A 27848-nucleotide genomic window follows, 5' to 3' on the forward strand; every position below is an offset into this window, starting at 1 on the left:
TGTGAAAGACTCCTCAGGGAATCTGACTGCGCATGCACACAGTGTCAGATACCGGAGCCAGACAGATGCTGCGGTAGAGGGATCATAAAATCCCTCTCCTTGCAAGTAAGTAGGCTATAAGCTGTTTACATCATCTGTGGATGACCTGCTTTTAAGAGCCACAATTTTGCAAATCATGCTAATCAAGTCTTATATATAAAAAAAAATATATATATATATTTTTTTATTTTGTTCCTTCATTTGAAATTGCCACCAGGTGGCACACTTGAGAGTTACATTCCACTGCTGGGTGTTATTTGTCTGACCTGTGTTGCTGAGCAGACTAATAACTGCTAGTCATTTCACTCTGCATTTCAGGGTATGGGCTAATCATGTGTCTGGTTTTAAACATGTATAGATGACCCATCAGTGACTAAGCCTGATCAATCTCTTTGTCCTTGTCAAGATGCAGTGATTATTATTCCGCAAGCCATCTCTTGCACAAGCTTAATTAAGGACCTAATCAAACTTTTTATTAGACTGTTATCCACACGCTTAAAAGATAATGTCGTTTATATGCAGCCGTCAGCTGGCTGAACAGCAGTGCATGTGCCCAGGTAGCATAAAGGAGAAGGGAAAAATCCACATGAAATGATCTATCAAAAATCATTTTTGAATTTATTTTATTAAATTAAATAATTAAAAGACAATGGTTTTCTCATCTTTGATACTTTATATATAAAAGGCTGACTGCTCCTCACCTCAATGGGGTGAAGTAGCGCCACTGACCACTAGAGACCACTTGATGGACCAAATTACTCCTTTGTGGGCTAAAAAATGTTATAACAATTTTAATAATTTTGCTTTTTTAAATTAGGATACCACAAAAGCCTTGATATGTGATGCTTAAACTACTATAGTATGTTTGGGATGGGGAGACAATACTATTGAATTTCATGTATGCTTTTTCTATTTGCTCAGCCAAGAAAGGGAGCTTTCAAAATAAAGTAACCACAGAAAAAGACTTAAAACATACCTACAAACATGAGAATAGAAGACCAATGTGTTCTCCAATAAAAAAAAAAGTGCCAAATGCTGGTGCAATAAAGTTACTGTTTTACTTTTTTCTTTATTAGAATTATATTCTTAGTTTTACTTATATAATTATATTCTCTCCCTGACTCCATTTTGTTTGTCCTTTGTTAGGAGTTTGAGGCAGATGTCTTGGAGTTCAAGCTGAGAGTGGACGATATGGACAGGCGGCTGGGGACCGTGTTCTACTTGGCATTTGAAGATGCCTCGGGCCTCGAGCATGCCTTCAGGGTAGGTAGTATGTCCTGGAGGAGAAAAGCTGCTATAACCATATGATAACTATTTGGCGTATGTCTAGCTGCTTACAAACACACATGGCAATATACGCAAATTGACAGCAACAGTGTCTTCTATTTATTCCTTATTTTGGAAAACATAACTTTGTATCCCTGTAGGTATGCAGCCAGTGGATAGGCCATGTCTAGGTCGACAGTCACTAGGTCGACCACTAATGGTCGACAGTGACTAGGTTGACACCTAAAAGGGTCGACACTGCTGAAAGGTCGACATAAGCCTATGATTGACATAGGCAAATTCAACAGTTAAAAGGTCGACATGAACTTTTTTTATGATTTTCTTTTAAAAAAAGTGTTTTTTCATACTATACTATTCAAGTGGGCATTAGAGTGGAAATGTAATACTGTGCCGAGAGCAGCGAGGGACCGTACCCGAATCATGGCGAGCGCAGCGGTACATATATATGGTGTCCATGTCAACGTATGATTACACAGACACAATCATGAAAAATGCATGTCGACCTTATTACTGTCGACCTTGCCTATGTGGACCATAAGCATGTGTCGACTTTTTGGCAGTGTAGGTATATCAACCCTTTTCGGTGTCGACCATTAGCGGTCATCTATACCATAACCTCCATATAACCTCCATGTAGCCTTGTGCAACCTGTGATAATCTGGTGAGGATCTGTACATAATAGTAAGAATACTATTGCACAGGTTGCCTGTCTGGTAAACATTTATAATGTTGACATTCAAAATATTGAAAGTCAACATTAAGAATATATCTACATTGTAAATATAACACCCCCCACTTCCCCCTCAGCCTTTCTTGCTGCCGCTGGGGTTGGGTTCACTCATGGACAACATGTCATCCGTCGATATTCATTCACACTGATGACATTCTGGCAATGTTGACATATTGACCTCCCACCCATGTTGATATACCCACCCGAGGTGATATTCTGAATAATGACATTTAGAATATGTCAATATACTGAAAACATTTGTCACATCTATCTGTCTTTGCTCTAAAGGATATTTTTGATTGTATGCATTACTGTAATGTTAAATCTGATGCAAATATGCAGCTGTACTATGTGTATCACATTGGGCACCCAATGTGTTCATCCACAGTATATACAGTATATGCACCAAATTTGAAGTACATATGAGAGCTTCATCTAATCGCATGCTTTCTTGTTTTGGTCACAGCTGTTGGATATGTTTGGAAGTCTGCTGGACAGACCCCTAATCGCACAGGATGCTTTTGATAAATACCCTCTTCTTATTGCTATGTTTGACCAAGAACTGGACTCTGCAAAAGCTATTTATGACAACCACTTGCAAGAAATCTCAGAACAAGGTATGTAATTATGTATTTTGGTGTACATTTGTGTATACCTGTGTGAGGATATACAGTTGGGACAAAGGGTCATACTAAATCAAATGTGGTTATTAGCAGAGGTAAGAAAGCCATGCTTACAATAGGACTGTAAATTACAGCTCTAGAAGAGGTCATCAAAGGGTTCTATATATTGTGGCAAACACAGTAATATATGATGCCCACATAGGTCTTGCTGAACCCTACTAATTCCGTTTATTTGAGCTATCAGGATTTTTATATTTGGCACACGTCTCTGGTCACAGGTATCAAATCACGATAAGCATTTCTGAGACCGTTACAGCGGTGGATACACACTTTTCAACCCTCTAGTCACAGCCAAGTAAATCTGCATCAGTTGCCCTGGACCCAACACAAGACCAGCTAGTAATACCTTCTCCCAAGCCCTCGCTAGCTTAATAATCACACCCATGTGGTCCACCTGTACAGGTGTGCTAGATGTGCAGAATATTGTGAAGGTTTAACACTGTTCACTGTTGCACAAGCCTACAGACTCTCAGGTGAAGCCTGTCATGGATGTAGCCATTTGTGAACCCGGACTAGGGGGCCCAGATCTATTTTTGGATCCGAATTTGGACACTGGCCGATAGTCTGGCCATTGCGCATGAGCATTGTTGGTAATGTGTATGTGCAGGGTCTTGCTGCGAGTGCCTTTTGGCAAGATGCTTGCAGCCTGATTGACAGGTGTCAAGTAAGATGACTAAGGGGATCGCAGGTGTAGATTCATAGGTGCATGACAACAACTCGTTTTTTAAACAGAAATAACTGCTGTGTGTTTGTGCCTCTGCTCTGTTGCTTAGTTTAGCCAGCCAGCCTTTATCCAATATTGGTGAACAATATTGTGAGTTGTGAAGTGGCCTAAATTGACCGGAAACTTATGTTATTATGGTTAATAATACTATAAGAACTAAAAAATAAGCCCACATTACATGATTTTAGCTATTTTTAGCATTATTTTATTCATATATTATTATATATGCAGTATTACTGTATTTGCTGTGATGAATATTTAAAATATTAAATGTACAGTATAAGCATTATACTCAAAATAAAACTAAATTTGTAACTTTTTTTTTAAGTGTTTAGACAGCGTTTCTTGAGTTTCATACTCTTCGGCACAATGCCAATTTTACTTTACTTATGTGAATGTTTATTTTTGTAAGGTAAAATGTATGTTCATCACTCCTACTCTCTCACTCTGTTTATTTGAATACGCACATATAGCATCTGTCACAAACTTTATTTCAGGATATCCACAGATCAATAAAAATATGCCCCTTGTCGCTGGGAACCTGAACTGGGCTAAAGAGCTGAGAGAGCGCCTGCAAATTAATTACAGCAACTTCAACCACATCACACACCCGTGAGTCTCCATGCTTTTATGCATAGTCTTTATGTATTACCTATGTCGTTCTATCTATGGGTTGTATTCTATGCAGGCGGCATGGGGTGTATTCAATGTTTTGCAAAAACCCTCTGCAAAAGAGGACGGTGGTTATTCCTTTAAACTGTGAGGTTCGCCGCAAATGCAGCAAGCCCGTTGCATTTTATGGCGAGCCTCGACCAATTTAATGGGCACACTCGCCGTTTCCACCTCGGTGGAAACGGTGAGTGAAGGGGAGGCAGTTTAATACTATGATCATGAGCTATCAGCACTGCTCACCATCAAAGCTCACCGTCAGAGCATTGAATGCACCCCAATGTCTCCTGGTATGACACATGGGATGATTTTAGGGCATCTCCTAAGTTATCTTTCTAGAACAGCAGCATAGCCCTGTGTGTAGGCCCCAAATGTTTTACATTATGCCAGACTCTTTAGGTTCCATGGTCTTGTAGACATTTTCTTACAGTAAATTTTATCAAATACAGTCACGTACTCCAAACAACTCCTAAATGGCTGTTAAACTGCTTGTGTTTTCTATCATCTAAGATTTAACTTAATGCTTCTTTTCTAAGATGCATGGAATCTGACGAAGGTGAAAGAATGAAGCTGAAGTATGAAGAGATGATGGCTCTCTTGGATAAGTAAGCACCATGTTTTACATCAGTGTACTTGTTCCTAAATTTGAGGCTGGCAATCCACTCAACTAAAACTTTTGCAGAAATGTACTAGGAGCCGATTTTATCTTCTAGAAAAAAGTCGGCGAGTCTGACATTGTATTGTCTGACTTTTTTCCCTGTACTCGGCAATTGCAGTAGCGTACATCTTTAACACACCAAATGCCAATCGGATCTGATTTCTCAAAGAATTTTTGGACCAGGAAGCGCCCCACTTTTACAGATGTGTTGTATAGTATATCAGTTGCAGGCCAGGATGTAATGGATAGAATAGAAATAGAAAGTCTCGCAACAAACAGCTCTACAAATTTGAACATAAATGTAGCTGTTTTTTGGGGGAGTGAGTTGTATTTGCCATTGTTGAAAATAAATTACAAGTACACAATTACAGCACATTTGTAACAAATTAATAATTTCAAAAAAATTACTTCTAAACTCAAAAATATACTTTGATTTCTAAAATCATGTCTGTGTACATGTCATTTTTCTCCGGAAAATGTATTGGGACACATCTGAAATAAAAAAAAAAAAAAAAATCAAAGAAGTGCCGAATGTGAGTGTCAAACATCCCCATGGGTCACATTCTGAAAGCTATAGCAAATTATTTGGGGAGAATTTGTAGATTTCTCTACCCTTAACTTGTCTTGCGGTGTTTTAATGTTTTAATGCCATTCATGGTCTAGGTTGAAATTGATGTGCTTATGCGTGTACTTTTTCCAGGCAAATGTGCATGTTAGTTAGTGCTGTGTGGACATTGCTGCACCATTAGATTGCTGGGGAAGCTCCTCCCCCTTTCCCCACCACACCTCTTGCAGAAGAGGAAAATCTACCTGTTGGAACATTGTACATGTACACAATGTTAAATAATATGTTACATTGGGAATAATTCAGACCTGTTTGCAAATGGATAAAACTATGGGGGAGATTCTGGTGTGATTGGTCCACAGGGGAACACCTAGCATTTTATGGGCGCCCCATGAAAATGCTGGGCGTTCCCCTGGGAACACAGGCAGACCAATGCCTGCTCATGCATGATGTCATGCGCCAACCTCTTTACGTCCATCTCTTGCCCAGATAAAAGTTAGTTCAGACTAATATTTATCTGCGAGTGGGCGAAAAATCATTCGATGGTCGGCAACCATCAAATGATTTTCGCCCGTATGGCCATATGTTAATGGATGTGTAAGTGCACGCATGCACTCGCGGACATTCGGTTGGCGAAGGGGGGTGGGTGTTTGCTCCCCCAGCGGGCCGCATTTACCTGCTCGCTAGGCAGCAAAAGAACTGCACACTGCAGGTGGGGCAAATGTAACATGTGCAGAGAGAGTTAATTTGGGTGAGGTATTTTGTTTCTGTGCAGGGTAAATATTGGCTGTAGGAATATTACACTGCAATTTAGATTTCAGTTCCAACACACCTCACCCAATTCTAACTCTCTCTGCACATTTGCCCCACCTGCGGTGCACATGGTTTTGCCCATTTGCAAACAAAAATGATCCCTGCGATCAGGTCTAAATTAGGCCCACTGTGTTGAGATGCAGAAATGTAGGTTACATAGAAACATATAATTTGTTGGCAGAGAAGTACCACTTGGCCCATCCAGTTCCACCCCCTGCACCCTCTATAGTTACGCCCCTGCCTGGTATATCTACCCTGCTGCATATCTTTGTGTCATCTGCAAAAAGGCATACTTTCCCTTCAATACCATTTGCAATGTTGCCATCCAAAATATTTAAGCGCACTGGCATCCAATGTGATTTTGGATATGATACTGTTGTAACTATTGATGCTTGGAACAGATGAGGGAGGTCATTCTGATCTGTTCTCACCGTTGCAAATTTGTGTTGCTACCGTATTCCCATACCAAGAAGCTGCATATTTAAGTCTCCAGAGAGTCAGCGACCATCAAATGATTGCCGGTGAAATCGGTGTGGATATGGCAGGCCTTTGTGCGGGTGGTGTTTATTTGACTCGCAAAACTGAACGATTTATTTAAGCTTGGTGAAGTGATAAAGTGTCTGGTTTTTATCACCGGCCAATCCGCTCCTACCTTTCATTTTTCAAACCAAGCCTGTAACTTCACAGTTAGGAGCTGATTGGCCGGTGATAAAAACCAGACACTTTATCACTTCACCGAGCTTAATAATTCTGCCCCTAAGATTGGTTTGGCATGATCCCCCCCAGTAAATCCATGTGGTTTTGGATCCTTCATGTTGTTTAATTTCAGTTATTCCACTACTCTCTCTTTTTTAATAGTGTTTCTGTTACTTTTCCTACTACTCATGTAAGACTTAATGGTCTGTAGTCCACTTTTGTAAAGTGGAACAACATGCACTGTTTTCCAGTCTGTATCTAGTGGTTGAATAATTCTGTTAATGGTGCTACGTGCTATTGCCTTGTTTCTCCACCAAATTCTCACTCTTTCCTAATGCTTATTATTTCTCCATTTGCTATGCTCCTTTTACTAATATTCTTATAAAAAATGTTGTCCCCTCTATATATGGACCTTCTGACTTTGTACGCTTGACCACCTTTAGCCTCCTTCCATCTGGCAAGATAAGCCTCTGACCTGGTGATCTATAGTACATCCCAATGCAAATAGTGTCCTCCTCATTTCTATGGTCACCCAAAAGGCCTCAGTTTGGTATTATGTTTTTGTATTAAATTAGCAGTTATGCTTTTTTTCACATACATGGCTACCCCTCCTGCAAGTCGTCCCATTCTGTAATTCATCTGCCCACTAGTAAAGAGACCCTTTGCAATTGTAGAACATAATTATTTGCTGTCTGTAATGTATGATGGTCACTAAAAAACTCTTGAATGTTTGTAATCAAAATCCTTTCGGTATGACAGTCACTAATATACTCTCTGCATAGTATGATGATCAATAAAGTAGTTTCTGTATTGTATGGCGCTCACTGGAATATGCTGTGTATTTTATGACAGCCACTAGAATAATCTCTGTGTTCCATAGGGGTCTTATTCAATTGCTAGTCATATGGAATAGTGTTTTTTGATAGTTGGGCTATAGAAAACAAACCCACATCAAGCAAACCATGCCATGTTTTTGTCACACATTTTTCAAAAGTTGGCAGTTAGCCCCTGGCATTACTGCTGACACTAACCATAGACATAGGCACAGATTCCGTGGGTGCTCCTGAGCCCTGAGCAACCACGGAAAATGATGAGCCTGTGCCGCTGAGTGTGACTTTAAGCTGCCAACAGCCCAGGGTCCCTCGATTTGTCCATCCCAGCCGGTGACTTACTGCCAGTGAGTAAGCACCTCTCATTGGCCCTTATTCTGATCGGTGCGGCCGGAGCCGATTATGCGGCCAGGACCGTGCGTGCGAAACCCCGCCTTCCATACGGATCGCCAACTCCGTCCGTATGCGGTAAGAAGCTGTCCGAACGGACCGCACGTGTATTTTTCACGGAATACGCCTCCTCCATCTAAGGGAACCTCCCCCATCATTCGATGGTCGCAGACCATCGAATGCAGGACCGAGTGCTCCACCAGCACCCGCAACCTCAGACCACACGGACATTTTTCCGTGCAAAAGCAGAGATCTGGGCGGGCAGCTGACATCCGGCGATGTCATATGTCCGCCCCCTACACGTGCGTCACGGCCGCATTACCATACGTACGCCCAGTGTTTTCATGGGAACTCCCATGAAACGCGGGGCGTATACATATGGTAATGAGCCCAAATAGCCCTTCACGCCCCTCTCCACCCCCTGTTCAGAGTGTTCACATATCATGCGGAATTTGGCCGTACGCCCCGCTCGCACATGCGCAGAGACACCTCTGCACATGCGCAGACACAAAACATCGGCGGGCCGAACGCACGCGGATATATCCGCACCGATCAGAATAAGGGCCATTGAGAGGAAGGGGGCTACGAAAACATAGTGCCATTTCACCAAAACATATGTAGGTATTATTTTATAAGACTTAAAATATTGCAAACGCTGGCTGTTTCCAGTTATATTTTGGAACACATTTAATTGAATGTTCCCTGGGATTGCATCTATATATTCATTCCCCTCTACCCCTTATGGGCCAGTCCCATAACACAAAAATAAGTATTAATTGATTGACTTTGTGGTATTCCTGGAAGTACCAAGAGCCTGCAGAATAAACATACTGTACTTGGTTTTTTTTTATTTGTTTGGTGTTGTGGCATTAATATATATTAAAAAAAATGAGGCCAATCATATTTACACAGATGCAAACTTGCTATAATAGGGTCAGTGTAAATCCAATCTAGGCTTTAAACCCAGTGAATCTATCACTGTATAGAAAGCCTGAAATCATAAGGGATTCTCTACTTTTTTCCTACATGTAAGCACAAAGCGCAGTTTATCAGCTTTAATTGGTAGCCTACAAAGTGCTCTTGTGTCCTCCGGAGAGTTCTGTGAAGTCAGATGCTTGAAATAAAAGTGTGTTGTTAATTGGGCTTTGAGCAGGGATGAGAAATCTTAATTACAGCTCTAGATCAATGGCAGACACAGAATTCCAATAGATAGAGCCTCACAAATCCGCTGTAAATTTGGGATTTATATCAGGGCTGACAAACGTGGGCTCAAGTATACTGTATTCTGTCATGTCTAGGCCTGCATGGATCTACTGTAATCAGCAACACATTTTTTTTTATTTATAAACTTGAGCGAACCTATGTCTTTGTGGTATATAAATATACTACAAAGGGATTTTTGGATCCGCACAGACATAAAACATTAGAACATTAGATAGAAAACCATCTAAATAGCCAATATATAGGACTACTTCTTCACCGTTATGGTAGTCTTGGATTGGCGGTGCGCCCAACACATTCAGTATTGTGACTGAATAAGAAGGGTTAGTTTGCTCCTTGCGAACAAAAACCCTTCTGGTATATAAATATAACAAGTTTTAATAACTGATCGCTGTCTGTCTTGTTACAGTATATAGATTCTCTTAGAAGTTGAAAATAAAAACTAAAGTAAAAACAGCTTTGTGTCATTCAGGAAGCCATAGCGTGCATGATTAGCTTGCCATCTCCTAGGTAACAGAAGTGCTTAGAAAGCATACAGATCAGTAGCTATAAACACAGGAACAGAGACAGTACTGTCATACCATTCTGTATCATTTCAGCTTTTTGCGCTATACCATTATATAAGAGATGGTTCTAACTCTTTAAAAAAAAAAAACTTGTAATGTGTGAAGAATGATTTCACAGCAGGATTGTTTATTTTATTTTTGGAGTTTTGTTTTCATTTAAGAGTTTCTCCGGTAGTCTCCCAACTTGAGAACAGAACCTGAGCAGTGAGTTTCCAGTTCTGTACATTTGATAACAATATCTGGATAAGGAAACATTTCTGAAAAAAGTTCTGCAGGAAATTGGATGTTAACAACTATCACAAAAATATCATAGACTCTGACATAGCGGACACTTTCATTTTCAATTACCTACTAAAGATGCCAGCATAGAAAATTACACCTATGGAAATAAATCTGAATTACTACATAACTTTATATATAGTTTAACCATCTGGTATTCAATGGGTTGAGTCTTCGCTTTCATTTTTCGATTTATTTTATTCGTCAGACACCTATGAAGTTGCTCTGTTTATTTGCAACTCTTGTGTCTCTGTTCTACATTTATAGAAGTATAACCTTAGATTTTTTATTTAAAACTAATTCATTTTTATACTACTGTATAACTATTTTCTATTCAGAAAATAAATTGTGTTGGCTTTTCCCATACAACCAAAGATGAACATTGTCCTAAACTTCTGACCCATTATATTCTCTTATTAAATGTTTCCAAATTTATACAACAATTCCACATGTGGATGCAAGCTGGATTCGTTCTGTTCACGCTTGATGTAGCATTAATACTGGAAGAAAGCAGCCAGCCATGAAAACGCCAGTTATTGGTTTTTACTTATTTGAATATAAGAATAAATAGTATGTGCTTCCAATTCCATTGGGAGCGAATATAAGCAGACCTAGAATAAAAAGATTGATAGCTTTACAATGTTGCCGTACATTTCCAAGTTAACTCTGACATTGTTAAATATGCAAACACATTTTAATCTGCATTAGGATAATATAAGGCCAGCTGTCACTCATGTATTTGTGTGAGTGAGGAAAACGCTTTATGTTTTGGGCTTTATAATGATGTGTGTAGGGGAATGGAGACAAGCAGGAATAAAGAGAGTGGGAGGAGCAGTGTCACCCAACAGAACAGAATAAATCTGGGTACACATTCAGACAGTTTTTTAAACGATTTTGCTGAATGACTAAATGTTCAAATGTCCAATGTGTACATACTATGGGGGTTATACAGACTTGATCGCTGCTGTACGAATTCGTTCTGCGACTGATTACCAATTGACTTCGCATGCTTTCGGATTGTAGCATACATGCATGTACAAGGCCAAACCACAACAAAATTCAACGATTGCTCTATGTGCATTTGGGACCCTTCCACAAAGTCTGTGATAGAAACAGGCTGATTAAGAGAGGAGCTGACGTCATACACCCTTCCTGAAAATGTTTGAGAATCTTTGCGTTTTTCAGAACACTCCCATAAAACTGCGACTTCCTGTCAATCAACTTGTGAACAGAGTGTTTTCAGAGTGTTCTGAAAAACGCAGGCATTCCCAAACATTTTCCGGAATGGTGTATGACGTCAGCTCCTCTCTTGATCAGCCTGTTTCTATCACAGACTTTGTGGAAGGGTCAGGAGTGCGCACAAACCATAAAAATCATTTTGAGTGAGTTGCGTATGGATTTTCAGCTGGCCACTGATAAGAGAGATTTTGCAAGCCATTCGAAGACTTGCACAGGGTGGAATTTCATTCTGATTGCAGGGCACAGAAAAATTGCCAATAAGCGATCATGTCTGAATTTGTTACTCTGGACCCACAAGTGTAAATCCAATTGGTTGACTATGCTGCAGGCGTTCGCTTTCATGTTGATGATGTATCATAAAGACCTCTGTTTTATCAGGATTCAGTTGCAGCTCACTTGCAATCATCTTCTCTTGGAGACAAATAAACAGCCATTTAGTGTTGTTATTGGGTTCCTAATACCGGGCGCAAAGGACAGGTACAGTTGTGTACCATCTGCATAGCAGTGGATGACCAGGCCACGGCACCTGATTATTTTATCCTGTGGTACCATGTATACTAAAAAAGCATGTCAAATAGTATAGAACCCTTTGGAACACCACTCAACCATGCCATTGGTGACAATGAACATACTCAAGATGAAACTCTCTATGACCTGCTGGTGAGAAATTATTGAACCATCTAAGGACTGTGTCATCCAGTCCATAAACATGTTTCAGGCTCAATCAGGATGTCGTGTTCCATGGTATTAAACTGCAGTGAGATCCAGAAGGATTAAAATCTTCTTGCCATCAGAAGATCATTTAATACATATAGCAGAGTTGTTATATCTCTTCTCCTGAATCCTGATTGGAATGTATGGATCATAAATATCATTGGTTGACAGATGAGTTTCCAGTTGATTTGCAACCACTTTTTCAATAACCTTTTCTAGAATAGCAAGATTGGCTAGCTGTCTGTAGTTAATCATGCAGTTGGGATCTAAATTTGTTTTTTTTTAAGACTAAGCTCAACAAATGCTTCCTTTAGGGGTTCAGGAAAAAGGCCTGTCTTCAAAGAGCATTGATTTGTTTTTTTGCAATAACAGGGACAGTTATGTCCATACACCCAGGGCCGGGGCTAGGCACCGGAGCGCCCCAGGCGGGGGGGAGGGGGGGGGTGCCCGGTGCCTAGCACTGATCCTGGAGCTGGTGCATGCAGAGGGCAGGCCCGCCTGTGTGAGCAGGGAACCAGCAGGAGTGCTGAGTACAGGGGGAGGAAGAGGAGGCACAGGAACATAGGCCAGCAATTATGAGGAATAAAGTCCCGGCAGGACACAGATAGAGGAAACGAGCAAGTGGAAGGCTGTATAACAGCAGAGAAAGCCTCACAGCCTCTCAGACATTGTGGGGGTCCCGGACTAGTAACATCTAAGAACACGGCATCATGGGAGGCTGTGGGAACACGCTGTAAATGTGCAATCATACACCTGAATGCAATCATCCAGGGGCAATATTACACTTATCCCTATACACCACAACACTAATGAGTAACACAGTTCTGGGGCGGGGGGGGGGGGCAGCGCAGCGGATTGCCGCTGGCTGGGGCTGCCAGGGATGGGGACTGTCTGTCAGGCAGCACGTTTAACATGACGGGCAGGCTCCGGGGGACAGGACGGGACTGGGAGGGGGGAATTCACTCACCGAATAGCTGCCTGTGGCTCTGTCCGTCTATAAGGTGCATGTTGAACTTGTTGGCAGATCGCTGCAGGCTGCTTCATTCCTGTTCCTCCGGCTGGCTCTCCTCTGCGGTAGCTTTCCTGCAGGCTGCTGCTGCTGGCCGGCTGTAGCTCACTACCACCCTCCAGTGGCCGGCGCCCTAGGCAAATGCCTAAACTTGCCTAGTGGTGGCGCCGGCCCTGTATACACCCTATTAGAAGTCCCTTTTTAAATGCTACGCGTATGAGGATTTCCCAAAGCTTCACTTGCTGGTGGGTATGCTCAAAAAGTTGCAGTGGATAGCATGCATCTTCGCAATTTTAAATGCTATGGACCAGGTGGCTACCAGCACCCCTTGCAGGCCACCGAGGAGGTCTTCACTGTTCTGATATAATGTGCCCTTAGACTGTGTGGAACTCAATGTTTGATCATCAACATTATCAAACTCTTAATCATTTTCATTTATGCAAGCAAACCTCTAATGTCTTAATCAGAAGTCAGTTTTCCAAATTTTTTTCAAGTAAGGTAAATTATATCTGATCGCACGTCTACACCTTCACACAGCAGACGATTATCGATACATTGCACATGTCTATGTGCATTCGCGACTCCGTGCTGCAATAGAAGTCTACTATTTTTTTTCACCAACCATTCACAAGGTGATTGACAGGAAGTAGTTATCTGTGGGTGGTAACCGGCAGTTTAGAACGAGTGTTGAGGAAAACGCTAGGCATGACATAAAATGCTGGGAGTGTCATTGGGAGTGCAGGCTTGCTAAAAGCCTGTTAGAGGAGCATGTTTGACATCAGTTCCAGCCTCAACTTACTGATTTCACCGCAGCTGTCTCTAGTTACTCCGCCTCTAATTACTCTGCAATTGGATTTAGACATTTTCGACTGGCTGCAAAGTCTTCGCTAACTTTACACATTGATTCGCATGGTATACACATAAAAATGCAAGACAGAATTTCACTATATTGGGGGAGGCATTTATCTAATTGCTAAACGCTGCACAATCGCGGCCATGCAGTCAGGTCCGACTTGGCACCTTAGAGCCGCAACACAGCATATAATTTATTTATTAACAGTTATTTATATAGCGCACACATATTTCACAGTGGAGCTTACAATCTTTATTCCCTACCACATGTGCACGCACACACATTCATTCTTTTGATTTCATTTTTTGGGAGTCAATTGACCTACCAGTATATTTGTAGAATGTCGGAGTAAACCGGAGTACCCGGAAGAAACTTTGCACAGTTAGGGTCATGGTTATAATCAAATCCATGACCTTAGTGCTGTGAGGCAGTAATGCTAACCATGCGTGCTACCCGTAGCATAGCATTCCTAGTGAGGAAATCTTTGTCTGAAAGGATTATTTTATCCTAATATACCGTATTCATGAACAAATTGTTACAGTATGTATGCTTGTAATTCAGAACCTCCAGCTTCAAGATTCCCTGTGGTGGGTAAATAGCCTGAAACCCCCCCCAAAAAACCCTAGAGGGAGTGACTGTAGAATTGAGGAGTTTCAGACTTAAGTATATTTGTCTAAGTATTTTTGAACGATCCCCTAACTTTTTGAATTTTGCAGGTATGTAGCGCAACTATATGCAGAATGGTGCCAGACAGTATCGGAAAAGTCCCAGTATAATCTTAAGCGACCTCTCATTATACGCGAAGAAAGCTCCAATTTGATAAATGTAAATTTTGACCCACAGGTATGTTGATGATACTTTTATTTCTGAATTCATAGTTTCAATGGGCGGTATTCAATGTGAATACCGGCGACGTGCAGCGAATCCTGTTTAGGATTCGCTGCACATTCGCCACTGGTCGCCGCGTTCCGGAGCCTCGCCGGCTCCGGTATTCAACGAGTCAGGGGCTCGCTGCCCCTGACCGGCGAATATGAGCTCTTGCGGCGAACGCCGCAGGGAGCCTGAGGACGGTGGCAGGCAGGGAGATGGAAGTCTTCCTGCCTGCCCCACAACGTTTGTGGGTGGGAGGTGGGCTCCCCGGGTGCCAGGCAGCACAGGATGCCCCCCGGGGGTGCCAGCAGGGGACCGCGTATATTCACTACACCCGATCATGAATATGTAATGATCGGGTGAAGTGAATATATGAATATCTAATGAGCGGCTCGGCTCCGGCCCCCTGCTGGCTGGTCTGTGTAAAAAAAAAAATATATATATTTTTTTCAAATTAAATATATATTCATGTGCTTACAGCACATGAATAAAAATAGCATGCCCCTCCTCAGAATAAAATTCCGGATTTTTTTACACCAATTGTAAAAAACAAAACACTTTATTTTAAAAGTTCACCTTCCACTTCACCATAAAAAGATAGCGATTGCTACTCGGTGAATCATGGCGAAAAAAACCTTGAAATGTATTCGCCATCTGGTCATTGAATAGGGTGATTCACCGTTTTAGTCAGAAATTCACCTTACAGCACAAAATCGCCATAAAAACCTTGTGAATCAGCCTCATTGAATACCGCCCATTGTCTACTAAATCTGCAGTGGCAATAATAACGAATTCAGCCAAAATACAATTTAAATTATGGAGTGAAACTCCTGTCCTCATTATCTTCACAGACTGAAGGGAAATGGGCAATCTAATGAGTGATATCTTGAAAAAACTTGCCTAGTGTGTAAGGCGGCTTTGTATATAAGCTTACAGTATCTGAGTTGATGGTTATGCAGACTCTCAGTTGTATAGATCATAATTATGTATACATCTGTTTTGTATGGTGTACTACATTTCAGGAATAAAAAGCTACAAAGCAGGAGTGTACAAGTGTAAATTAGATGTTTTTTTTTTTATATATAAATGTGAAATATGTGTACATTGAAAATATAAATAAAACAGCTTATCTGCAATGTTGATATAATTATTCTACTTGTTATCCATGGTTAAGGCTCTTAAGTAATTCTAAAAGAGCAAAAACAAAACAAATCTATTTAAGTCACCTGTACTTAAGCTTGGTTATCCTTACAACCAGGGCTGTCAGGGTACACATTTGCAAACCTCTGCCCTATGCTTTACATTACATAGCCTTTAACAAGAGCAGTCCTGGAAAAGAGGTTCAGGAACTCTGGGATCTGCTATTTAAAAAAAACAAAACCACATATTGATATATAAGCTGGTATTCAAGAAAAAAGAGGAAACATTGGGTGCAACAAAATGTTTTTTTTTTTTTTGCAATTTTGTCTGGCGTTTTGGTCGCCCATTGAGGGTACACCTTCAGTAGTGTTTTCTTAGTAAAAAAATAAGTGTATGTACTATGTTATTATCCAGTGGCTCAAGGAGTTTATTGCATAGATTAATATAATGAGTGTCTTACAGTTGGTGTCTGTGCTCCGGGAAGTAAAATATCTCCAAACACTTCGGATGAAAACTGTACCGGACGAAGCCAAGGACATCTTCGCTTCCAAAGAGTCCTACAGACAGTACACTGCCAATTTGGAACTTGCTACCAACTGGTACAACAAAGTCATCAGCACTATACTCGAGGTCGAGTTTCCTCTGGTAGAAACACAGTTGAAAGAGATTGATGTCCGGTTAAAATCTGCTGAAGAAAATTTAAACTGGAAAGTAGCTGGTAATATAAAAATGTCATACATTAAATAACAACGGCTGAAACCTATTGCTCTTCAGATAGATAAACATTTGCAGAAATGACAACCCATCTAGCATATTAAAGAATGCAGGGCCCTATGTATCAAGCATCAAAAAGTGGTAAAATGGAGAGTGATAAACAGTCAGCCTATCCTCATAACTGCCATGTTACAGAATGGTTTAAAAAATAACAGATAGGAACTGATTGGCTAGTTATTTATCATTCTCCACCTTATCACTCTTTGAAACTTGATACTGTACATCTGGCCCACAGCTACTAGTGCAGAGGTTGTTGGTAATGCCCTGGTTCCATTTGCAATAAACTAACACAGACTGATTCATTTTGGTAAGCAAAGCAAGAAAAGGGAAGAACCATGTTGTACTGCAGGTGAGCAGATGTAACATTTGCACAGAAAATTATATTTGGGTGGGTTTTATATTTTCTGTGCAGGGTGAATACTGGCTGCTATTACATGTAGACCACAAATACTGGAGAGCTTTATTTTTACACAGCAATATAGATTTCAGTTTTAATGCACCCCACCCATATCCAAAGGTTCCCATACACGTTGCGATAAGCAGCGTGCAATGCTTCGTGATGCGCGCTCCCGCGGGCATCTCATCGCACAGTACAAAAAGTATGTGCTGCACATACTATTTGTACTGCCTGCGGATCGCATCACACGCAAATTGCATGCAAAACGCACACGTGCAATGCGATCCTCCCGATAACGTGCCCCGCATTGCATGCTGCTTATTGCAACGTGTATGGGCACTTTAACTCTCTCTGCACATGCTACATCTGCTCAACCTGGTTTTGACCAATTGCTTTTTTCTTCTTTGCTTTGATTACAAAGAAAACCTTACAGTACATGGTTTCAAGGTCTCACAAATTAGTTAAAAAAGCATTTTGATTTATTGAAATGCCTCAGTCCGTAATGAAGTCTTGAAATTGTTGAATGTTAAAATTCTAAATTACATGTATATTTTTATTTTTTTGGCACCTAATTTAAAACTTTTTTTATAAAGTCACGTAAATCAAGATACATAATTATCTGCACTGAGAATTATATGACCATGGATTGCAACAATATTTCCCTATATATAAATCAACTGTGGAAGATATCATTTAATGCATTGGTGTGGTAGCTTGTAATGAGAATAGAAGCAGCATTCTCAAATTTTCTGGCACATGAGTGAGTAAGACCAACGTGTATTACTATGTTTTGAGCAGGAAAACTAATAAAGCACCAGAAGTATTTAGAATGTTATTTTCTATTTAAAGTACCTTACAGTGTATATAATGTGTATATTAATATTCTCTTAAGGGGTTTGGGATTACATCCAGCAAATTAGAGACAGCATTCATGATTTAGAGAGAAGGGTACAGAAAGCCAGAGACAATGTGGAGGAAATCCAAGCCATTATGAAGACTTGGGTGTTTCCCATTTTTGAGCGAAAAGATGGGAAGAAAGACACTCTTCTAAACCTAGATGATAGAAGTGAACGCTTGGAGAAACGTTACAACCTCATCCGTGAATCTGGATTTAAGATTCATCAACTACTGAAGGTACGGTAAGCGGGGTAAGGTCCAGAAGAAGTCAGCAAGAGCAGCATGTTTATACTCTTTCGGGGGTTAACTCAATCACTAGATACAGATTATCTCTTATTGAGCATTCTTTGATTTCCATTCAGACAGATACTCTGTTTCAGGAAAGGAAACACTTTTTCTTTCCCATTTTGTTTTTAGCATGCAGACAAGTCACCATGGAGTTCCCTGACCACACAAAGGTGCAAAGCCACAGCATAATTGCTTTTTTAATATCCACAATAATGTTATCATTTGTATAGCACAAGATCTATACAGTGGCATAGCACTGACAATATTTATTTATTAAGTTTCTTATATAGAGCAACATATTCCATTGCGCTTTACAATAGGAGACAGTGATACAACAAACTGGGTTTTTTCAGAAAGTCAAAGTCATGAGGGCCCTTCTTGCAAGCTTACAATCTATAGGGTAAATAGACATTGATACACAAGAATATATATTCTTTATTTCATTAATACGACCAGAATGCAAAGGTTTCTGGTGTGCTGTATGATACGGTGACCCAGCAGTTTGGACAGGGGTCAGGAGGATGGATAATGTGAAAAGGAAAGAGAGTGGATATGTGTGAACTGTACAGTGGGGATATGATTAGATACTGCAGGAAAGGTATAAAGGTTAAGTGGCTGGTCCTGGAATTTGATAAGCTTTACTGAAGAAGTGAGTTTTCAGGGAATGCTTGTAGGCCTGGAGGAGAATCTTATTGTGCGTGGGAGAGCATTCCACAGAGTGGGTGCAGCCCAAAGAAGGTCCTGCAATCGGGAATGGGAGCGAGTAATGATTGTGGATGAGAGACGTAGATCTTGTCAGGAGTGAAGAGGTCGGATGGGAAGATATTTTGAGATAAGAGAAGAGATGTTTGTTGGTGTAGTTTGGTTTATGGTTTTGTTTGTAAGTAAAAAAAATTGTATTGAATAAGGTTGCAAACAGGTAACCAATGAACTGACTGACCGAGTAGCTTTGCAGACGATGAACCTCTGGCTAGAAAGATTAGCATCACAGCTGCATTCATGATGGGCTGTAGTAGTGAGAGTATGTATTGGGGAAGGCCAATAAAGAGACTATTGCAATAATCAATGTGTGAGATGATGAGAGCATGGATTAGAGTTTTTGCAGTGTCTTGTGTAAGGTAAGGGCAAATTTTTAATATGTTTTTTTTTAGGTGCACGTGGCATGATTTAGAGACAGATGGAATGTGGGAAGAATGATACATAGGCAGCAAGGTTGAGTGGTATTCTCAACAGATATAGAGATATTTGGTTGGTAACTACTATTTATTGGTGGAAATATAATTAATTCTGTTTTAGAAATATTCAGTTTGAGGTGGCGAGATGACATCCAGGATGAAACAGTAGAAAGGCATTCAGAGACACGGCCCAATACAGATGAGGACAGGTCCAGGGAGGATAGGTAAAGCTGAGTATTATCCGCATACAGATGATACTGAAATCTAAAAGAGCTGATTAGTTTGCCAAGAGATGAGGTATAGATTGAGAAAAGTAGAGGATCTAAGACTGAACCCTGAGGTACTCCAACTGATAGAGGTAGTGAAGAAGAGGTGGAATCAGAGAAATGGACACTAAAGGAGCAGTAAGATAGGTAGGATGAGAGAAGAGAGGGCTGTGTCTTTAAGGCCTTGGGGTTGTAGTGTTTGTATGAGAAGTGTGTGGTCAACAGTGTTAAAAGCTGCAGAGAGTTCTAGAAGAATTAGTAGTAAGTAGTGACATTTAGACGTAGCAGTGACCAGATCATTCTCTGTGGAGGTTTGGGAACAAAAGCCTGACTGAAGTGGTTCCAATAAAATGTGCGAGTTAAGAAAGTGTGTGAGGCGAGTGCAGGCAAGTCTTTTTCAAATAGTTTGCAGTTGCATTGAAGCTGTGAGAGGGGACGGTAGTTCGGTAGTTTGAGAGAGAGCTTGGATCAGAATTGTGTTTTTTCAGAATTGGAGTAATAACTGCATGTTTGAACAAACATGAAGGAAAGATGCCAGTAGAGAAAGAGAGGTAACAGATTTTAATTAAGGTTGGGATGAGCTTAGGAGATAAAGATTGACTTATTTGTGAGAGTATAGTGTCAAGAGGAGAGATAGTAGAGTGGGAGGAAGAGAAAAGTACAGATACTTCATCTTCATTCGTGGGATCAAATGAAGTAATGTGTCAGAGGGCTCAGGTAGGGAATTGAGCAGATCGCTGACTGAGTTAGAGCATACCAATTAATCTCAGATCTTGTCAATCTTCTCCCTGAAGTAGGAAGCAAGATCTTGTGCATGTATAGTGACTGGTGGCTTGGGTGAGGGAGGGTTGAGAAGTGATTGAAATGTATTAAAATTACGTTTTGGGTTAGAAGCTTGAGCAGAAATGAGAAAAGTTTGTTTGGAAGTTTCCAGGGCATAACTATAGGACTGGTAGATAGTCGTGTAAGTGAGGAAATCCATTGGACTGCGAGATTTACTCCATTTACGTTCAACTTTCCTTGAGATATTTTGTAGGTATCTTGTTAATTTAGAGTGCCATGGTTGGTGTCTAGGCCTACGTGGTGGGTAACTGAAGCCACTTCATCATGGGCTGTGTACATGCAGCTTACCGAACAGGGCTGAATCAGGCCCTGTATTGGTTTGGATATGCCCTAGGGCTCATACACACTAGGCTTTCTTTAAGGCTGCCTGCATCCCCTCGCTAGCTTGTGAGGAGATGTGTACAAGAACACATACCCTCGCATGCGGCCAAAGGGAAGAGACCATCGAATGATTTTTCTACCCTTCAGAAATAAATGTCAGCTTAAACTGACTTTTATTTCCACCGCTAATCGCCGCAATCAGGGAGGGTTTTGACGCCATGTGATGTCAGCCTCCCGCCCCTAGCAGGCAACTCCACAACTACATTCCCAGGGGAAGGCCCAGAGTTTTCATGGGGACACACATAAAATGCTGGGCGGTCCCCTGATGCCACCCCCTGCTCACCCCCCTCCATCCCCTGCCTGTGCGAATGCCACGGCGAGTGTGATACTCTCTGAAGGCGTTTGTACAGGGGGTCTGCACATGTGCAAATACACGCATGCGCAGACCCCCACCATCGAAAAACGGGCTGAATTCGGACCCATACGAATGGATCTGAATTGGCCCCACAGTCTGACTTGACAAGGAATGATAGACCGACAATGACTCAGTGATATATCAGCCTGCTTTACTTGCAGTTGCCATTTTCAAAAACCTGTCAGCTCTATAAGTTATGTTGCCAGAAAGAAAGATGTTTTTTTTTATTAGCTAGTAAAGCTCATACACTTTTATGTGTTTTTAAGCAACTCGCTACTAAACTAAGATCACAATTACTTCATTTAAAGAGAATGACTGACTTAACATAGGGAATGGGGACGCAAAATGGAATTTAGCTTAGGGGAACCACATGTGGATCCATTTAAACATGCTGCTTTCTGATCCCCCATTACTGAGAAAAAATCATTAACAGAAAACTGTAATATTACACTGCCTGCCTAATAATATCCGCATGTAACTTTTATTATGTGATCTAGGGATTGTGTAGGATATGAAATATAAAATTCAATTAACTGAACCTGTTCAACCCTAGATGTGTAATTTTTGTCGAAGGCTGTAAAAAATAATGAAACACTGATTTTAGTAGTGGAGGTGTATGTAGCTCATTCCTCTAGCCATTCATTTTTCATGTTTAAATTTTCGCTGAAAAGAAAAACTATATTTATAACCATGGAGAAGGTGAAAAGATAAATCTGTTGGCTCTAAAGTGTAATCAAGTGTACTTTTTTTTTCTTTGTTCGTCAGGAAAACATGGATCTCTTTTCCGCAGACCAAACTTCTGACATTTGGAAAGCATATGTGGATTACATAGATGAAATGGTTCTTGATGGATTCTTCAGTGCCATCGAGTGCTCCTTAAAATTCATTCTGGATAATATGGGTATGCAGCATTCATTGTGATTTGATCTTGTCACGTTAAAGGAAAGGGGATGGACCTTTAGGCTTAACCAGGAAATACTGGTTAGAATTCTGGGAGAAGGCTGGCTGCATGTCTAAAGCTTGCCATACATCTAAAGATTTAGGGTGAAATGTAATAAGATGAGAGGTTCAGAAAGTGAGAGATTTGGTAAGAAATCTCCATTTTTTTAAAGCGGCAATCTTTTACACTGCAAAACCAGTTTGATTTTGCTGTGTAAATGATTGCTGCTTTAAAAAATTGGAGATTTCTTTCCAAATCTCTCACTTTCTGAATCTCTCATCCTATTAAATGTCACCCTTATTGTCCAATCTGCCTGGTTGGCACAAAAATCTGGTAATTTATGAGAGGAAATGTCAGTTGATCATTTGCTTTGAATTCCTGGAAAATTTTGAAAAATGGCCATTCGGATAGTATCAGATTTTTGTTCCAACCAGAAAGGCACTGTAATGTGTCAACCTGACGTGCTCATTGTGATGTGAAGGGCACTATAATTCACAGCTACCAAACTTTACTGACCTAGATTCTGGAGACCTTTCCGTGTTGAAATGATTATTTGTTTTGACTACTGCAGTGTCTCTGAGATACATTTGTTAGAACAGTACTTGTGCAGGTCTGGGTGTGGTACACAGGTGAATGTAAATTGTCCGTGCTTATATTCACCCTAATGAGTTGCGTATGCATTTTTGTTAGCAGGCCACAGCTGTCCGTACAATTTAGTTTAATACCCTTAATCATCGTCCATGCCCACAAACAGCAGCCACTTACTTTGTGTCCTTCAACTGGTCGTCTTTAATACAACATCCTTATGAACCCAGATTGTGCTGTGGAGAAGATGTATGAAACTTCAACTATGCACAGAGTATGCCTGTTCTGTGGACTTTGCTTACATGTCTCCATATCTCATATGTCACAAAGAAAGGCATCTTTTTGGTTGTATCTAAGTTTCACTTAACTCAGGACATGGTTCTCTTCATTTACTGGATTCTATTACAGCTATCAAGATAATTTTAAATAGTACTCGTGTTTCTTAACAAGTGTTTTTATTTTATTCCACTATGATGCCTATGAGTGTGGGGCTTGTGTCAACATGATCGGTGTTGACACAAGCCAAAGTTCTATACTTTATGCTCTAGTGTCACCCAAGATTCAATTTAACTTAAGTATAAAGACCTAACTTGAATGTTTTAACCTCAATCTAATCTTAAAACAAATGATTTGTCAGACTTTTTGAGATCCTGGTTCCAACTGCGATGACCAACTTCTGTGGTCTTTTTCAGATACAAAGTCTGGACTCGCTCCATTGTTTGAAGTGCAGTTGGACCTTGTGATTCCAGACATGATGTTTCGACCATCACTGGACCTTGGTGCCAGTGATGGCCTATATGATATAATAGAAGGACTTATAAATGATATCTACAGAATTTCATCACTAGTGCCCAGGCTTTCACGAACCAACCATTTCCCCAACTATCAGGTATGCTATATGTTCTCATTAATTGATTGGTTAAAGTATTATTGTTATATATTATACTAACCATGTGTTCTCTAGGCTGATATGGAAGACATGGTGGATTTAGCAGACATGCGTAACTTCCTCATGGAAAGTGTCCAGAACATGATGACTACATGCTCTGAATACCGAAATTCCTTCGACCAGTATGCCTACCTCTATGTAGATGATCGTAAAGAGTTTATGCGCCAGTTTCTTCTCTATGGCCATGTGCTGACTGCAGAAGAAATAGAAGCTCATGCAGAGGATGGTGTCCCAGAGACACCTCCCACTTTACAACTGTTCAGGGAGCAGATAGATTCTTATGAAAAAATCTATGATGAAGTTAACCGCCTGGAACCAGTCAATGTGTTTGAGTGCTGGATGAAGGTAGATGCCCATCCTTTCAAATCTGCCCTGCTCAATGTGATCAAGAGGTGGAGTCTGATGTTTAAGCAGCACCTGATAGATCATGTAACAAACAGGTGAGCAAAAGTTGTTTGAGATCTCAGCTTGCACTTACTATTGAAATGTTCGATTTTGTTTCTGTATTTTATGAGTAGCTTGCCTGCTGGACATTATACCTCTTCTGTAACTTTAGACAATTCCATAGTATTTTTCTCATATTTCCAGAAAGAGGATATGTTTTGGTTATCAGAGTAAAACCTTTACTTGAAACAAACAAAAAATCAATAAGCATAGGTTGCCTACTGGTGTTCAATTAAAATTGCTGTAATTGTCTCCAACACATAATTATCTAGATATTCATCTTACAGTTGTTGTTGTTATTATTATGAACAATTGTCAGAAATATATGTAGGGAATAGGTTGGTGTGGGCAAATAACTTCTCTTCCATTTGTGTTATATACATGGAGCCCATTCATTCAAATTCTATATATATTATCCAATAAAATCTGTGGTCTCTATAAAAAAAGGGTTCTACTCTATGTATATTCAAAGTTATTCAATAAGTCCTTGAAACTGATTCTCTAACATTGTCTCCTCAGTCTACTTGATCTTGAAGACTTTATTAAGTTGGCAAAACAAGGTTTGAGTCAACAGATGAAAGAAGGTGACTTCAAAGGTCTAGTTGAAACCATGGGTCACTTAATGGCTGTAAAGGATCGACAGAGCAGCACCGATGAGTTGTTTGAACCTTTGAAACAGACCATAGAGTTGCTGAAGGTCTATGAACAGGAACTGCCTGATGAGGTCTACAAACAGCTGGAGGTCAGTCCTCTGAATAAAGTCCTACTGTCCTACTCTGAGAGTTATGAAGACTTGTTACTGAAGTAGAATATATATATATATATATATATATATATATATATATATATATATATATATATTTTTTTTTTTTTTTACTTTCAGACCATCTAAAACTTCTTGGGCCCCTTTTCTAAAACTATAAAGAACTCTCATTACAATTGTAAAGGGAGAGTCAACCAACAGTGGCTTCACAAATACTGAGATGTTGGGGGAAATTTACTAAAGGAAATTTGTAAAAAAAAATAGGTGTATTTGTATCCAGAAATACACTTATTTTTGACATTTACTATCCCGAAAATACGGCAATTCGTATTCGTATTGATGTGCTATTAATACGAATACGAATTGCCGTATTTTCGGGATAGTAAATGTCAAAAATAAGTGTATTTCTGGATACAAATACACCTATTTTTTACATATTTCCTTTAGTAAATTTCCCCCGTTATGTGAGGAAAACGTCACTTGTTTTTTTTTTTTTTTTTTGCTTGAATCTTCATGCCAGAAAAACAAGGATTTCCTTACATCTGATTGAATTTGGCCCTTAGAGCTAGATTAAATGTAGATGAGATAGGAAGCTGATGCCTATCTTGTAAATTAAAAAAATCTATTAACACGTTTCATAGCAGCAACTCATGTAGTGATGTAATCTTAGAAATTTAGTTCATTATATATTATCGGTTTCATTAGTTATTTTCTTTCATTTTTTCTGTAGGAGCTGCCAGAAAAATGGAACAACATTAAGAAAATGGCTATTACTGTAAAGCAGCAGGTAGCACCATTACAAGCCAATGAAGTCACACTTCTGCGCAGGAACTGTGCCTCATTTGATGTTGAGCAGCACAATTTCAGAGAGAGGTTCCGCAAGGAGGCACCTTTCAGGTAAAGAGTCTATCATTCGGTGCTCTTTGTTGTTCTTTGTTTTATTCTTAATGAAATGTACTCTAACGGTGAATTTGTTTTCCTTAGGTTTAACAGTGTTTCACCATATAACATGCTTGATCTCAAACATATGGAAATTAATAAAATGGAAGCCAGAATGGCCTCAATTTATGAGTCTGCAACATTGTTTGAAGTCAGTGTTCCAGATTACAAGCAATTAAAACAATGTAGGAAAGAAGTCTGTCTTCTTAAGGAGCTCTGGGACATGATTGCATTGGTTACATCCAGCATGGATGATTGGCAAACCACCAGATGGAGAGAGATCAACGTAGAGAACATGGACCTTGAGTGCAAGCGGTTTGCAAAAGACATCCGGAATTTGGACAAGGAAATGAGAGCTTGGGATGCATTTACAGGGCTTGATAATCAAGTGAAGAACATATTGACATCTTTTCGTGCTGTGGCAGAACTTCAGAATCCAGCTATCCGAGAAAGACACTGGAGTCAACTGATGCAAGCAACTGGTGTTCGCTTCACTATGGATGAAGACACCACACTTGCCGATCTGCTAAAGCTGAACCTTCATAATTTTGAAGATGAAGTACGTGGCATTGTGGACAAAGCTGTTAAAGAAATGGGCATGGAGAAAGTGTTGAAGGAGCTTGACACTACTTGGAGTGGGATGAACTTTCAATATGAAAATCACCCCCGTACAAATGTTCCATTGATCAAATCAGATGAAGAGCTTATTGAGACTTTGGAGGATAATCAAGTTCAGCTTCAGAACTTAATGACATCAAAGTACATAGCATACTTTTTAGAGGAAGTTTCAGGCTGGCAAAAGAAACTGTCCACGGCTGACTCTGTGATCTTTATCTGGTTTGAGGTACAGCGCACCTGGTCTCATCTAGAAAGCATTTTTATTGGATCAGATGACATAAGAGCACAACTTCCTGAGGTACAGTAGTCAGATGTTTTGTATTTTTAATATATAGAGTTAAGGAGTTGATGTTTGCTATGGGCAACTTTTCCACTGGTCAGTCCATCTGTCTGCCTCCTATCTACTATTTTTACTGGTTGATACATTAACCACCTCATTTCTAATAATGGATTTTTAAATTAGAATACATGTTATAAAACTCCATCTATTTTGACAAATATGTTGAAACAGATATACAATACAGGTTGAGTATCCCTTATCCAAAATGCTCGGGACCAGTAGAATTTTGGATAATGGATTATTCTGTATTTTTGAATATTTTTATATTTGAATGAGGTATCATGAAGTATCTTGCATTTATGTTGTACAAACACATCAAACACATGAAATACACACAAATATATTTTATTTGTACATGAAACAAGGTTTCAAAACATGAAACAAAGATTGTGTACTATCTCAAATACTGGATTTGAATGCCAAGCAATCATGTCCTTGCACATATTTAGTGACAGTTACAGATGTCCCCAGTAGGTTTTTAGCAAAAAAAAAAAAAGTACATTTTGGAGACTATGGTTTTAGGAATAATTTGGATAAGGGATACTCAACCTGTATAGGCATTGTCCAATGATGTATCCTGTGAGAAAATCTAACAGAGGACCCTATTGAAATGTAATATGAGATATTTCCCAATTCTGTCACTTAAAATACAATGTTCTTCATGGTCTGCTAGAGCCAGAATGTTAAGGTTAGCGCGAGGAGGTACACAGACATACACGCGCGCAGTCAGCTGACACCCCCCTCGTCTCTCGTGCCTCTCTCGCGGGCGCCAAATCTGCTGCCGGTATCTTACATTGGGAAGGACTGCACAGAAATTCCATCGTTTCTTGCACAAAAATATGGGCAACTAGCAGACAGACTGGATCTGAGTTTTAACTTGTTGCGATATTTACCACTTGTTCCCTGAGGACTATCGAAA

General features: G+C 40.0%; 1 protein-coding gene across 2 annotated transcripts in view; it reads left to right on the forward strand.

The window, feature by feature from the left end:
* Positions 1 to 27848, forward strand: part of DNAH9 (dynein axonemal heavy chain 9) — a 367658-nt gene that overhangs the window by 51714 nt on the left and 288096 nt on the right. For both annotated transcript variants that reach the window (XM_083148325.1, XM_083148326.1), the window contains exons 9-21: positions 1186 to 1302; positions 2523 to 2673; positions 3961 to 4075; positions 4669 to 4737; positions 14682 to 14808; positions 16438 to 16693; positions 18039 to 18280; positions 22117 to 22252; positions 23569 to 23765; positions 23841 to 24265; positions 24789 to 25011; positions 25763 to 25929; positions 26017 to 26887. In XM_083148325.1, coding sequence (XP_083004451.1) covers positions 1186 to 1302; positions 2523 to 2673; positions 3961 to 4075; positions 4669 to 4737; positions 14682 to 14808; positions 16438 to 16693; positions 18039 to 18280; positions 22117 to 22252; positions 23569 to 23765; positions 23841 to 24265; positions 24789 to 25011; positions 25763 to 25929; positions 26017 to 26887 — 3096 coding nt within the window. The remainder of the gene's footprint in view (positions 1 to 1185; positions 1303 to 2522; positions 2674 to 3960; positions 4076 to 4668; positions 4738 to 14681; positions 14809 to 16437; positions 16694 to 18038; positions 18281 to 22116; positions 22253 to 23568; positions 23766 to 23840; positions 24266 to 24788; positions 25012 to 25762; positions 25930 to 26016; positions 26888 to 27848) is intronic.

This window comes from Crinia signifera, chromosome 6, assembly GCF_055691185.1.
Source record: "Crinia signifera chromosome 6, ASM5569118v1, whole genome shotgun sequence".
Taxonomy (NCBI): Eukaryota; Metazoa; Chordata; class Amphibia; order Anura; family Myobatrachidae; genus Crinia; species Crinia signifera.